This window comes from Oncorhynchus masou, chromosome 25, assembly GCF_036934945.1.
Source record: "Oncorhynchus masou masou isolate Uvic2021 chromosome 25, UVic_Omas_1.1, whole genome shotgun sequence".
NCBI classification, from domain to species: Eukaryota; Metazoa; Chordata; class Actinopteri; order Salmoniformes; family Salmonidae; genus Oncorhynchus; species Oncorhynchus masou.
Window position 1 is genome coordinate 37,408,078 of NC_088236.1, and position 14,670 is coordinate 37,422,747.

General features: G+C 40.6%; 1 protein-coding gene across 1 annotated transcript; it reads right to left on the bottom strand.

Annotated features, from left to right (window-relative positions):
• Positions 1-1,023: 1,023 nt before the first annotated feature.
• LOC135514263 (fibroblast growth factor 17-like) lies at positions 1,024-4,654 on the bottom strand. The gene is made up of 5 exons (XM_064937619.1): positions 4,158-4,654; positions 4,035-4,071; positions 3,507-3,684; positions 2,740-2,846; positions 1,024-1,476 (listed from the first exon to the last, which is right to left on the bottom strand). Exons 1-5 carry the CDS (start codon positions 4,187-4,189, stop codon positions 1,186-1,188), a joined length of 645 nt encoding a protein of 214 aa, XP_064793691.1. The 5' UTR covers positions 4,190-4,654; the 3' UTR covers positions 1,024-1,185.
• Positions 4,655-14,670: the final 10,016 nt, after the last annotated feature.

Genomic DNA, 14,670 nt, shown 5'->3' on the forward strand with positions numbered 1-14,670 from the left:
ATTCTGTCCCTATAATAGCATTAGCAGGGTATATCAATGTGGTCCGTGTTTAATCAGGTGCTCTTATCTGACTTTTGGCGATGATTGAAATAAAAGACAGATGTGGGGGGTGGATGGATCAGCACCTCTCCAGTGGGGCCATTCAGATAGTGGCTTTCATTAGGCCTACATTGTCAAATGGTTTTCCTAAAAAATGATCTGTCATCAGGTTGAAAATAGATCTAATTTATATTACATAAACATGACCACATGTCTTGCTATTAAGGAAAATTAATGTTAATACCCATGTCGTACTTCCTTGCCAACTTTATTACAAGCGATAATCTCAATATTACTGGCCTATTCCTTGGTAAAGGGGTTAGTGCAATATCATTTTTGGTCTGTCATAACAGTACCGTAAATCCATGTGATTAATCATTTGGAATAATTTGATGCTTTGTTATTTGTTTTTGCATAACAAATTCATCCTACACAGAACATGAATGGTGTTATGGGTTTGATTGGTGTTGTTGCTCTTTTGAAATATAGGGTTAAGGCAACATAATTAATATCATGGAATTGAGTAAGTATAAGTGCATGTCTCACTTTGATAGTAAGCAATGAATTCATATTCATGACCAAAAGTAAAGTAGCTAGGCTACATATCAGTAAATAAATTGAAGATTTGAGCCTGATAAATTAATATTGTCTTTGCATAGCTGTTTGTTAGAATGGTATGCCACTTGGCTATTAATTTTTATACTGGATAAAAATGGATGCACTTGTTGTGCACACTGATCTGCGAAATAAGAACATTACTAGTTCCTGTACATTTCTGAAGAGGTTTTGTGAACTCAGAAATCTATTTCAGCACACGTACCAAGAAAGTAGTCATTTGAGAGACATGATCTAAAGGTAAGATGTTGCATTTGTCACGCTTATGTTTTGTGCTAACCAAGTTGAACATGTTTCTTAATGTACCTATTTCCTCTCTGTCGCATCACCACTCCAAAAGATTTAAAAAAAAACACAAACACAGTCATATTAAATATATACATCAATCTCATTTACTCTCTTACATTATTTACATGGGATCATTTTACAACAATAATCTTTTAGACTTTTGAGCATTTTAAGTATCTTCGCGTATTAAAAATATAAAGTTCCATATTTTTACTCAATAATATGAGTCCAATTTGTTCTGTACTAGGCAGCAGCCTGTGATTTCCTGTTCCGTTTTGCGCGACGGGTGGGGGGAAAACTGATGAACTCAAAGTGTTTGATTCTATCCATGTTGGGGAAAGGTAGTGGGCCCTTGTGTAGCCTCTTGATGAAATGGACCTCTCTCTGGTTCTCCCTCGTCTTTGAGGCTTTGATGGGTCTACCTTTCCTAGTGAAAGCCACATACCAGCCCTCATACTTGGCATTCTGGAAGGCAGTGTAATTGTTCTCCAGAACAATCTCTGTGAAGATACAATCCCTGCTTCTTCCATTAAGCTGTTGAGAGGATGAGAGAGATGAAAGACATCAAGTCAGAGTGCCACTACTAGAAGACATATAGATCAAAACAACAACATCTGGATAGGTCAATTAAAGTATGTCCCTCTGAACTACATTAATATCTATTGATTCTCAAGCTCCAAACAAAATGGAATACTTCAATGTTCTCCTGAAACACCGGAACCGACTAGTTTACAGTTATGTTTACATGAGTTTTATCACCATCAGACGAATGCAAACAATGTGTACAAGACAAGCACACATCCATTGTATCTACATTTTCAGACTGTTTCATAACAACTACAATGACGATACCATATCAGTACAGCCGCCTCCATTTCAAAACAATAAACTATGAACAGTGAATGTTAAATACATATCTAAACCACAATAACTATATTGTTGGATTTGTCCAAAAGACCGTTACCACCAGAAAAATACAGCCTTCATCTGTACTTATTTATTCACTAGATGAAACCAGAACCTAGTCTTTCAACACCCCAAAAAGATGGAGCGATGAAACCCTTTACTTCTCATGGCAAGCAGACAACACTGAATACATATTTCCATTCCCATGCAGGAAGTGGAGGGTTGACTTCCGACCAACCACCAAAGGGAATGGAGAGAGTTTATCCCATGCCTTGCCACTGTAGATCTGCTACAGTTGGAAATACATGTTGGTTGTCTCCCCATCACCGACCCTATGCAGGCTAAATGAATAGCATTACAAACAAGTGTCATTATAACACACTATAATGACACCTGTTTGTAATGCTATTCATTAGCCTAAATAGGGTCGGTGATCGGTGGGGTCGGCCAAATATGTCTGCCATATGACAGGGAGAAACACTGGTTAGTAAATACATATGGCAGCCAAATATGTCTGCCATATGACAGGGAGAAACACTGGTTAGTAAATACATATGGCAGCCAAATATGTCTGCCATATGACAGGGAGAAACACTGGTTAGTAAATACATATGGCAGCCAAATATGTCTGCCATATGACAGGGAGAAACACTGGTTAGTAAATACATATGGCAGCCAAATATGTCTGCCATATGACAGGGAGAAACACTGGTTAGTAAATACATCCCTTTTGTTGCAGTTTCACTATTTCAAACTATTTTTCTATTTGTTGAAAGAAAACTTCACTCAAAGAACTTACAATCACAGTTACATAACAATGACCATATAACTATGAAACAAGCAAGCTAGAATTTGTTCAACTTTGAAAGTGATGTGGATTTGACATGATACCTTTCCAACTAGTTTCCCCTTCCCGTTCATACAGAGGTAACGTCCACTCTCTGCACCTTTGATCCGAACCCGACTGCCAAAGGTGTCAGTTTCTACAAAGAGACGTGCTACCACACACATATCCATATGAAAATACAACAATGGTGTGATAAATCCAGTATGTCAATTAACTATATTTTGTACACTCCTTATATCATATTACAATTCTTATATGGAAGTGGAATGAAAATACAAAACCCTAGGAAGCTAGCAATAAGCTAACCTAATTGGCCTAAAAACAACTGGCATATACTGAAGAGAGATGATCTTAACAGCCTATGATGTGAGATATTATGGGTTTCGGGTTGAGACATTAACAAGCCATTGCTATGATTAATGAAGCGTTGTTATGCACGTTTGAAGACAAAAGTAATCAGGGTGGAATACACAAATACCAATTGCATTTGTCCTATTGGTCCATTGATTTACTCCCTCTGGTTAATTAGGGCTAACAACAGGAATGTGTATTGGACCTGGACAAAAGACTTGGCCCGATTCGCCAGACGAGATTTAGATATACCGTAGGTAGGCTAAATTACCATACAGACCTATACAGAGGGTGGAGGCAGAATTAGGTGGGAAAGTAGGCTTAGCCTAGGCTACAGAGCTCTTCATAGACAGACAGAACATTGCAAATGCAGTCCTCGTCAAAAACGATTAATAAGTCATGCATGCGTCCGACTGGTTGAAAACAGTGTCATGGCCCTCATGAGAAGAGAACAATTTACCGTAATTGTTGCCGTCCTCAGCAGTGGCAGTGACCCTCTTGCCCTGTATCTGGACGTGCTTCCCGCTGGTCCGGCTGTATAGTTGGTAAACCCTGACCTGTCGCCGACTAAACTGGTCCGTCACTGCGCCCTGCTCCCTCACATACTGGTTAAAATTAGGAGACGGGTGATTCTCCCCCTTTTTATGCAAAGGGAAAAAATAATCACTTATAGGATTTTCTTCTAACCTCTAATTGAAATGTTTTCTAAAACAAGAGACCACTGCTTGACTCCAGAGCTTGACTGAATAACATAATACAAAAAATACAACATCTGGTTTTGTAAATGATTTGGTAAAAAAACAATCATGATATCAACTCTTGTAGGACAACATATTGTGTTGCATTCGGCCTATAATTAATGTATTCAGAGGCAAGCGGCCCACTTAAAAATAACAAGCAAATCAAGACATTTGTATATTTATCATCAAATGCTTATTAATAATAATTTGTCTAAACTATCTGCACGGGACTTTGAAAGAGGGTTTACCTGAGCATGGCACCACAGCACGAAGAAATGAAAAGATCTGCGAAATGAAATCACAATGAATAAAACATCACCGACAATCAAATGTTTTTCGATAAGGATGTTTCAAAAGGTATATATTCTTACATGTAAATACAGCGCTGATTTATTCCATACATTCTCTTGTTATGTAATCCAATTCCACATGTATTTCTTCACGGAGAGCAAGAGACCAACGGGTCCAAAGTTATCCAACAGAGTCCCCTGGTTTCGGATATCCGCTTGACCTGTCCACTCTGTGTCCCTTGTTAGTTTATGAGTTTGATTCCATTCACACACCAACTTTCAGATGTGAAACACCTTCTTCAAAGTGTTCAGGAGAAACACATCATGGTACGCATATGAGGAAAATGGTAGGCCTATCTATACTACAATTACAGCAGGTGTGTTGAAGTGTGAAGGTCTTCCTTAGAGTATCCAAAAGAGTCGCCGAGATCCATCATTCAAGTCCAGTGGAAAAACTATTAGGTCCTAACTATTGCCATTTGGATGTTTATTTCAAGAGAAAATATTGTTTCCCATACGTAGCTCAATGTAGCCTCAAGTAATTCCAGGTTTAAAAAGCCCTCTTACTCATAGCGCGTCTTGGCCTCTTGCTGCGCAGTGGTTAAATGTTGAAAGGCTGGTCCCTCCCATAAACTGGTTGTCGTAGGTTTTGGATTGTGGGTGGGCAGGGCACTGTGGCCTGTAAAAAAATAATAAAAGGGGCAAAAAGTTTTAATAGCACCCGGGTAGGCCTACAGATGATAATGTAATTCACTTTGGGTATTAAGCACAATATTACGCAATCACGGCAAATTATTAACCAGCATGCCTTACGCATATCAGCATGTACTTTATCTGTTTTATTTTATTTATTTTATGGAAATACACAACATAAAAAAATACCTCCTGTTTTTCATCTCTTGCGCTCGATTGTTCTCTCTCTCTCGCACTCTTTCTCTCTCTCACCTCTCTTTCACGACGGATGTAAATGCGAGTTATCTACTACGTTATAATGCACTTAGATTCTAATTAATCGCTGTATTTAAAAGTGAGTAGCCTAATCTCACTAGAAGGGGTGTGGCAATGAGGTTTAAAATCCATTGCTTTCTCCATTCTCGGCTAAAGATAAATCATGTTAGCAATAGTGTTGTAGCCTAATCAACATCATTAACTGATGACTGACTGATGTTACCGGGATGCTTATTTCCCACTTGTTAAACTGGCATTAATTGAATGATGGTCTATTTTTGTCCAGGTTTACACCAGTGTCAAAATCGTTTTGAGATTATGTACATGTCTCTGAGAGATTATGATAGTTGCATAATTATTGTTTCACTGTTTTTCACATGGTGCATTCATATACTGTATTCTTCACATAGCTCTTTATAATACTGTACATTGCATTTTTGTTACACTGTTTATACACACCATAACTCTTTATAATATACTGTGCATTCCAAAAGTATTCAGACCCCTTGACTTTTCCCACACTTTTTTACATTACAGCCTTACTCTAAAATGGATTAAATAGTTTTTCCTAATCAATCTACACACAATACCCCATAATTACAAAGCAAGGACAGATTTTTAGACATTTTTGAAAATGTATTAAAAATAACAAACTGAAATATCACATTTCCATAAGTATTTAAACCCTCTTCTTGGATATGAAGCTACAAGCTTGGCACACCTGAATTTGGGTAGTTTCTCTCATTCTTGTCTGCAGATCTTTTCAAGCTCTGTCAGGTTGGATGGGGAGTGTCGCTGCACAGCTATTTTCAGGTCTCTCCAGAGATGTTCCATCGGGTTCAAGTCCGGGCTCTGGCTGGGCCACTCAAGGATATTCAGAGACTCTTGCATTGTCTTGGCTATGTGCTTAGGGTTGTTGTCCTGTTGGAAGTTGAACCTTCGCCCCAGTCTGAAGTCCTGAGCGCTCTGGACCAGGTGTTCATCAAGGATCTCTCTGTACTTTGCTCCGTTCATCTTTCTCTCTATCCTGACCCTGCCACTGAAAAACATCCCCACAGCATGATGCTGACACCACCATGCTTCACCGTAGGGTTGGTGCCAGGTTTCCTCCAGACGTGACGCTTGGCATTCAGGCCAAATAGTTCAATCTTGGTTTCATCAGACCAGAGAATCTTGTTCTCTTGAGCTCTGTCCGAGTGACCATCGGGTTCTTAGTCACCAACCTGACCTGATTTCAAACTTCTTCTATTTAAGAATTATGGAGACCACTGTGTTCTTGGGGACCTTCAATCCTGCAGACATTTTTTGGTACCTTTCCCCAGATCCCCAGACCTTATATAGACAGGTGTGTGTCTTTCGAAATCATGTCCAATCAATTGAATTTACCACAGGTGGACTCCAATCAAGTTGAAGAAACATCTCAAGGGTGATCAATGGAAACAGGATGCACCTGAGCTCAATTTCGAGTCAAATAGCAATGGGTCTGAATACGTATGTAAATAAGGTATTTCTGTTTCTTATTTATAATGCACTTATTAAAAAATGCATATCTGACTATTTATTCTGCCCAATGGGTGGCAGACTTTGTAGCAATGTTAATGTCACTTCTTAAAACCTGTCAGTCAGTCATCCATCAAAGTTGTGTTGCCCAAGCTGTAGTCCCTGGCATAATTTGACAACAACCAATGTTTATTTTTTTGTAAAAAACAAAGCAAAAACAAGCAAAAGGCAGGCAAGCAAGGTAACGTTCATCATTTGAGATGAAGGAAACATGCTTAAAACACATTTGTATGTATACATATAGATGCACATACAGCAATACAGAAATAAACCACCATTTCTTACGCAGCAGTAATAGACACCACATCACCTGGAAAACCTATTTGCTTCTTCAAAGAATGTTTGCCAGGCATCTGTTGATATTTGATCCTGTCTTCAGCGTAGTCTGCTTGGACAATTAAAATATACTATTTTTAAAGCATATCAAACCAATAAACACCACTTCAAGCTTACCCACTTAGTCAGATCACCCCCCCCCCCCACACACACACACATACACACACACACACACCACCACTACCCCTCCACCCCACCAATTGACCTTTCACACATAAAATGCGCATTTATGGTTAACATTTCCATAATGTATTATTCATACTTAATTACCTATAGTCTTTCCTATTTCTGTACTCTAGTATAGTGTGTGGAGTGATGTACTCTATAGTTGTTCCAACGGGGCAATAATGTGATGAATATGACTGTAGTTCAAAAGGGATGTCACAAGGGGTGTTACATACTGCTATACGTAGAAACATGGCAACGTGGGATGTTTAGCTCTGTGACTAGACTCCAATTATAGGAGCTAACTAGAAGAAATGTTAGGGGGGTGGGGGGGACAGAGGGGAGAGAGAGCTTTTGCAGTGGCTAGCCTCATCACTGTGGAATTCATCTCCAGCAGGCTGCTTTGCTTGGGTGTCAGATTTTTTTTGGGGGGGGAGTGGGATGTACATAGAAAAAAATGATGTGGCCTCATGAAATACAAAATGATGGTGAGATCTGAGGCCTTGCAACCTGATCTAATTTATTCGTGTCTCCGCCGGCTTTACTGGCGCTAAGGCTGTGATGGAAATAACCAGACATTCAATGAAAAGCAGGCACCTAGAGCCACCCACAGAAAAGGTATAGAATTTTTCCTGGTACAAATAAACACTAACACTCCTTTGAACCTCATGAGAGAGAGAGAGAGAGAGAGAGAGAGAGAGAGAGAGAGTGAGAGAGAGAGAGAGAGAGAGAGAGGAGGGGGTGAGAGAGGGGGTGAGAGAGAGAGGGAGGGTGAGAGAGAGAGAGAGAGAGAGAGAGGGGGGTGAGAGAGAGGGAGGGTAAGAGAGAGAGAGAGAGGGTGAGAGAGAGAGGGTGAGAGCGAGAGAGAGAGGGTGAGAGAGAGAGAGAGAGAGAGAGAAAGAGAGGGTGAGAGAGAGAGAGGGTGACACTGCAGAAACCCATGACAGGTGGACAGAGAGATCTGACATGCTTCAATGTGAACTGATCATATATGTGATTGTAAATGTATACAACAACCTGTAAAAGTTATTCCTTATGATATGCAATGGCTATATATTTTTTTACCTACCTCAAATTTGACCTGCCATCAGTTGACCAAAGGCTTCCTGCATAAAGTAATGGACAGCTTTAAAACATCACTATACAGTATCACTACATGTAAATATTATATTGAGTAACTATGTCAACACAGGATCATCTTTATCCAGTATACTTCAGAGTTGCTGTAACCTCCAGTAACATGTGAAAGGACAATTGGTGGTCTCCCAACAGCTCCAACCACATCGTAAAGATCTCTGCCGTAAAGAACAACTGGTCACTTTTTCTGACCCTGCAAAAATTGAGGAGGCGAAGGTTTAGAAAGTGGGTGGTCCTCTTTATGAATAATAAAAACTCAGATTGTTTCAGAGGATGAGCTTGGAGAATAGTCCTGTTGCTTCCCCCTGTGGATTTCTGCACAGCAGTTGGGCACCTTTACTCATGCCACCCAAACCCCTGCTATTAGGTCACTCAGCAGTGCTCTGGTGAGAGGGCTCCATTGACTCATAGGAGGGCTCTCACCATTGCTCTGTATAATGACAGACCGTACATACTTGCCTCTTATGGAATGTTATGTCAGAGTGGACCTTTTCTAGAAATGTCATACTCAGACATGAAGGGGTAAATGCTGAAAAATTAGTACAAATGTATCAACATGTAACATACAAACCTGAAATCTAGTTACATTAATCACACTTTTTCATTTATACATTTAGAGTGCTAAAAGTGTACAGATTTGCAGTTATTAGAAAGGCCTCTGACCCCTAAGTACACCCCAACCATTTGCAAGCTGACCATTTGAGTTTCCCAAATTTGACACAGCTGAGACAGGCAATAAATTTGAACTAGTTTCCCCACCCCCTTTATCTGCAATGAGCCTTGGCCTACAACACACAAACACACCATTTGAATGGGACCACACTTACTGTCAGCACAACAAAAATAGATGACATGCTGCTTTATCCGAGTAAGTGCATTTCATAGTATGGGAAGATACAGTTTAGTCAAAACACCATATCGTTTAAAAAGTATATCTATATAATACATTATTCATATGATGTAACTAAAGTCTATCTTTGCGTAATAATGAGAACACTAGCAAGGGGACTATAGACTGGGAAGTCCCAGACCACTGGGATGCTCAACAGGTGAAACCCGAGTTGTTGATCCACGATTAACACCCGCCAGTTGCAGACAGGGTTTGACCACTTCATCTGATGAGGCCAAGAAGCTGGTAACATGTCAGGCTTCAAAACTAATAAAGTGACTCAGACAAGAGCGATTCACAGAGAGGCAATGAAAATAGCTGGACGCTGTCCAATTCCAATGGCAGGAATCAGACTGGCCTGCCGATGGCGTCAGAGCATCTGTGTTATTTTTAAGGAGCAAAATGTCACTGAGCAATGAACATGCTCAAGGCACATATGTAACAGGGTTAGACACAAGGTCACGTTGAAGCCGTATCACTTTCTGAAGATAGTCACTGTTGGTAATGTGGCATAGATCAAGTGCTTTTAAGGTCCAACCAGAGCTGCCAGAAAACATGTGGCGAGACATCATTTACCCCAGTACTTTTCAATCTGGTGTGGCGGCGCCACACCACTTTCAAAGCAGCAGCACTGAATACTGAAGACCTTTACCAGACAAATAAATTAGTTCACGTCACAGAAAAACATTTTGCAACGGAAAAAAAGCAAGCCTTTCTTATTGGACTAGTTGACATAGTACCTCCCCCAATTTCAGCCCGTTTGCCTCTGTTTTGTCTAGTGAATACAACTCTGTCCCTGGCATTTCACGCGGTAACCCCCCACCCTTGCTGCGACAGGCGGATTCACTTGTCAGTCACAGTGGTCTCTTAGCTACAGCCTACAGAGCCTCATCACGCATGCCTCTCAACAACTATTTGGTTGCACCAGCAGCACCTTTGACTTGGCTTCACGCTCGTCTCGGGTCTGTGGAATCCTGGTGGAATCTGACTTTGTGGCTGTGTTATCTAATGGAAAACCCTCCTCTCCTGCCTGCCTGGTTGCAAGGTCGTCAATAGCTGCCACAGCCACAAATGGCTAAACCCTGCCAATTTCTTCAATTTATCTTCGTAAAATCTGATTTTAAACCGAACCCTAACCTTAACCCTAATCTTAATCACACTGCTAACATTATGCATAACCATAACCTTAAATCAAGACCAAAACCAAATTGTTATTTTAATACATTTTTAAGATATAGCATATTTACACTTTGTGACTGTGGTAACTAGTGACAACCCTGCTTGCCTACCTCAAGAGGGCAAACACAAATGTTCATGGAAAACAAGGAATGTGTTAATAAAAACGGTTAATAAAACCAGTTTAGTCGTCCTCTAAAACAATCTAGAATGATCCAATTTATAGCTAATTAGAAAAACTACTAAAGTTTGCTTTAGAGTAGCCAGGCTAGATAGCTAGCTAGCTTGCTTACCTTAGATAGCTAGGTTGATGCAATCATGCTGCCAGCAGTTAACGTTAATAATTTAGATTCACTGAATAAATGTGTTTGGCACAGGATAAAGAAGATGAAATGATCTGCTGCTGCTACCCAAGGCCAATGAAGTTCCTGAAAAGGTTAGTCAGACAGTTTGTTAGTCCAATTATGTTCATTTGCATATTGTTTTATTTCCACTGCTGGTGATTATTCACACATGTTTGTAGCACATATTTCACTCTTAAAAGTTAAAAACCTACAAATTGTAGAGCAGTCTACACAGAGAAGAACGTGTTTGTCTAACTATAACAGATAGATGGATGGCTAATTGGATTCTTGCACCACCATCACTGTCAGGACCCGGTTACGAACCTGGGTCTCCGGAGTGAGAAACAGTCACTTAACCAACTGAGCCACGAATAGTCAGCAGAACCCAGAAGATGAGGCAGACACAGCAGTACTTAAGACGGTGTATTTAATAAAGTAAAAAGGAGAAGTCCTTCAATACAAAAATAGTAAATCCAAAAGGTGGTAGGAATAGCACAAAAAAGCCTTAAGAGATACTCAAAAACAAAAAACAGAATTCCACAAGAGCATCCACAGAACACTAGGGCTGGGTGCTAACATACAAACACAGAGCACAGAACTGAGGGAAACTAAGGGTTTAAATACAATCAGGGAAACGAGGCACAGGTGCAAATAATAATGGGGAACAAGGGAAAAAACATAAGGTCAAAAAGCACAATGGGGGCATCTAGTGACCAAAACCCGGAACAACCCTGGCCAAATCCTGACAATCACTTTCACAAATACAGAGACAGGCAGCCATGGCAACAACTTTTTTTGACTAGCTAGTGCATAGTGACACCTACTGATATGAACTGGTAATGCAGGTTTGGTTAGAATAGAGTGTAATAGAATGAGCGACATTCAATAAAATCTACTTCATGAAAAGGGGGATATATTCAATGAAATAGATGAAAGTCAGGGCCGCAGCTGAGTACGGGGACATTCTGAAATAGCATCTTTGCCCCCCCCCCCCAAAAAGTTGTGAAATTAATATTTAATACATTGTAACCATTCTTTGCATAACGCTCGGCCGTGCAATGGTAGTTCCCTAAACTACAGAGTATACTTGTCCATTGAAGTTGTTGTCCCTGGCTCTTTTGATATCAGATTCAGGATGAATAATATCAAGGTTTGTGATAGTTTGAAAGGGTTTGATCCACCAGGCCAGGAGTGTTTCCAATTCACATGACCCGACAAGAAAACCCCCAGCCCTATAGTCATAGCACAGATGAAAAGGGAAGCTATCTATAATAATAATAATATATTCTCATATCCCCAGAATAAGACCCAGAATTGTACCTGATCAGGTCATGAGATCAAGAAAAACTCCAGGCCCCAGAAAAGACAGACAGATTTTGCCATACCACTTTTGAACCTGTGGTGCCACCTCTGGGTCCAACATTTAGAAAAAATACATTGTTAAATTTGATCAAGTTATTGTCAATACAGTATTGGCAGGAGCTGTTCCAATACCCTCACAAGGGAGAACCTTGAAGTCCCTGTATGAAAATTGCATCCATTTTTATAGAGATGCTTTGCGGTTGTCCCTCATTCACGGACAGTATTTATGGATCTTTTGGGAAACTCTGGGAAACCATGAATCATTAAAAATCTAAATGATTAAATGTATTATTCAACAGCTTTTTGGGGTGCTCAGCAGAGCACATCTCACGTCTCAGTGAGAAAACAGTCTTTGGAGACTGCAGCAACAAAAAAAGCATGCAAACAATGTGACCTTGGAACACTGGCACTAGGAAAAATAGCCATTTATTAGAAATTTGTTATGCATCCAGAAAACATGTGACCTCCTGCTCCCCGAGGACACATTAAGCCATTATACTGTATTTGACTGTTTTTGCATTTCAAGGTCTCACTGATTGGCATTTTTTAAATGTATTCTCTCATCAGTTGACAGCAACACGTCAGACATATGTCGCTGATGTCACTGGGCCTTGTAGTCAAAACAATGAATTGCTGAGTATATTCCCTGAGGATTTTTAGAAGGGGGATTCTTTTGAAATTCCCCCCTGGTCTTTTTGTAGCAGGGGGATAGTATGCTCATACTAGTATACATTTAGCAGGTATTTGATTCCTTTAGCATTTAAACATTTGAACAGAAACGCTGTTTTCAAAATAAACCGTCCTTTGTTTTAAAAGAACAAGGACTTTTTGTGCACATCCAATTATGATAAATATTTCTACTGATAATACAATTAATAAACTGCCACTAATTGATTAACTTTGTCACTAGTTGACGGTAATACACACACCTGGTTGCCTGCTTGAGCCCCTCAGCAACAACATATCATTTAACATTGAACATTTTAATGTTGAGGTAGTGCTAATAAACATACACAATTTGTTTTAGCAAAATATAGATTATGTAGTATCTGAGTTATAGGTCCTCCTTCACCTTACTGTTGTACCTTGTGAAAATGATAAATGTGAAACTTACCCAGCAAAACATGCATCTGCTTTTCTGACACCATGATTTGTTGATACATTCCAAACAGTGAGAGCCAAATATCATGGGGGGGGGGGGTTGAATATTCTACCCCTGGATACAGTTTAACAAGCTGTCAGTCATCAGCAAGTGATTGCACATAAAATGTTGTGTGTCTCAACCACAGGAGGTTGGTGACATCTTAACTGTGGAGAACGGGCTTGTGGGAATGGCTGGAGCGGGGTTGGTAGAATGGTATCAAATACATCAAACGTTTGTTGTATAGTTTCAGGACGGCGCCAACAGAGATGGCCGCCTCGCTTTGCATTCTTAGGAAACTATGCAGTATCTAGTTTTTTTGTATTATTTCTTACACTGTTACCCAAGGGAAATCTTAAGTCTCTTTACATACAGCCGGGAGGAACTATTGGATATAAGAGCAGCGTCAACTTACCAACATTATGACCCGGAATACGACTTTCCCGAAGCGGATCCTCTGTTTGGTCCACCACCCAGGACAATGGACGGGACCCAGCAGGCGACCCAAAACAACGGCGCCGCAGAAGGGGCAGATGGAGCGGTCTTCTGGTCAGGGTCCGTAGATGGGCACATCGCCCACCGCTCCCGAGTACCCTAATTGCCAATGTCCAGTCTCTTGACAACAAGGTAGACGAAATCCGAGCAAGGATTGCCTTCCAGAGAGACATCAGAGATTGTAACATTCTCTGTTTCACGGAAACATGGCTCACTCGGGATACGTTATCAGAGTCAGTACAGCCACCTGGTTTCTTCACGCACCGTGCCGACAGAGACAAACATCTCTCTGGTAAGAAGAAGGGCGGGGCTGTATGCCTTATGATTAACGAGTCGAGGTGTGATCATAACAACATACAGGAACTCAAGTACCTTTGTTCACCTGACCTAGAATTCCTTACAATCAAATGCTGACCGCATTATCTACCAAGAGAATTCTCTTCGATTATAATCACAGTCGTGTACATCCCCCCCAAGCAGACACCTCGACGGCCCTGAAAGAACTTCATTAGACTCTATTTAAACTGGAAACCACATATCCTGAGGCTGCATTTATTGTAGCTGGGATTTTAACAAGGGAAATCTGAAAACAAGGCTCCCTAACTTTTATCAGCATATCGAATGCGTGACCCGGGCTGGCAAAATTCTGGATCATTGTTACTCTAACTTCCGCGACGCATACAAAGCCCTCCCTCGCCCTCCTTTCGGCAAATCTGACCACAACTCCATTTTGTTGCTCCCAGCCTATAGACAGAAACTAAAACAGGAAACAACCATGCTCAGGTCTGTTCAACGCTGGTCCGACCAATCTGATTCCACGCTTCAAGATTGCTTCGATCACGTGGACTGGGATATGTTCTGGATAGCGTCAATCAACAACATTGATGTATACGCTTATTCGGTGTCCAGTGCTAGTAATAATGTTGTAATGTTGTACCAACAGCGACTGTTAAAACCTTCCCCAACCAGAAATCCCGCAAAACTGAAAGCAAGAACCACTGCTTTTAATCAGGGCAAGACGACCGGAAACATGACCGAATA

Bases quoted from the DNA above. Each gene is read 5' to 3' on its own strand.
- LOC135514263 (XM_064937619.1), bottom strand. From the start codon at position 4,189: ATGTATGGAATAAATCAGCGCTGTATTTACAT. The intron at 2,847-3,506 runs GTAAATTGTTCT...TGTGTGTGGTAG, and splicing joins TGAGGACGGCAACAATTACG to CACGTCTCTTTGTAGAAACT. The intron at 1,477-2,739 runs GTATCATGTCAA...TCCTCTCAACAG, and splicing joins AGGGGAAACTAGTTGGAAAG to CTTAATGGAAGAAGCAGGGA.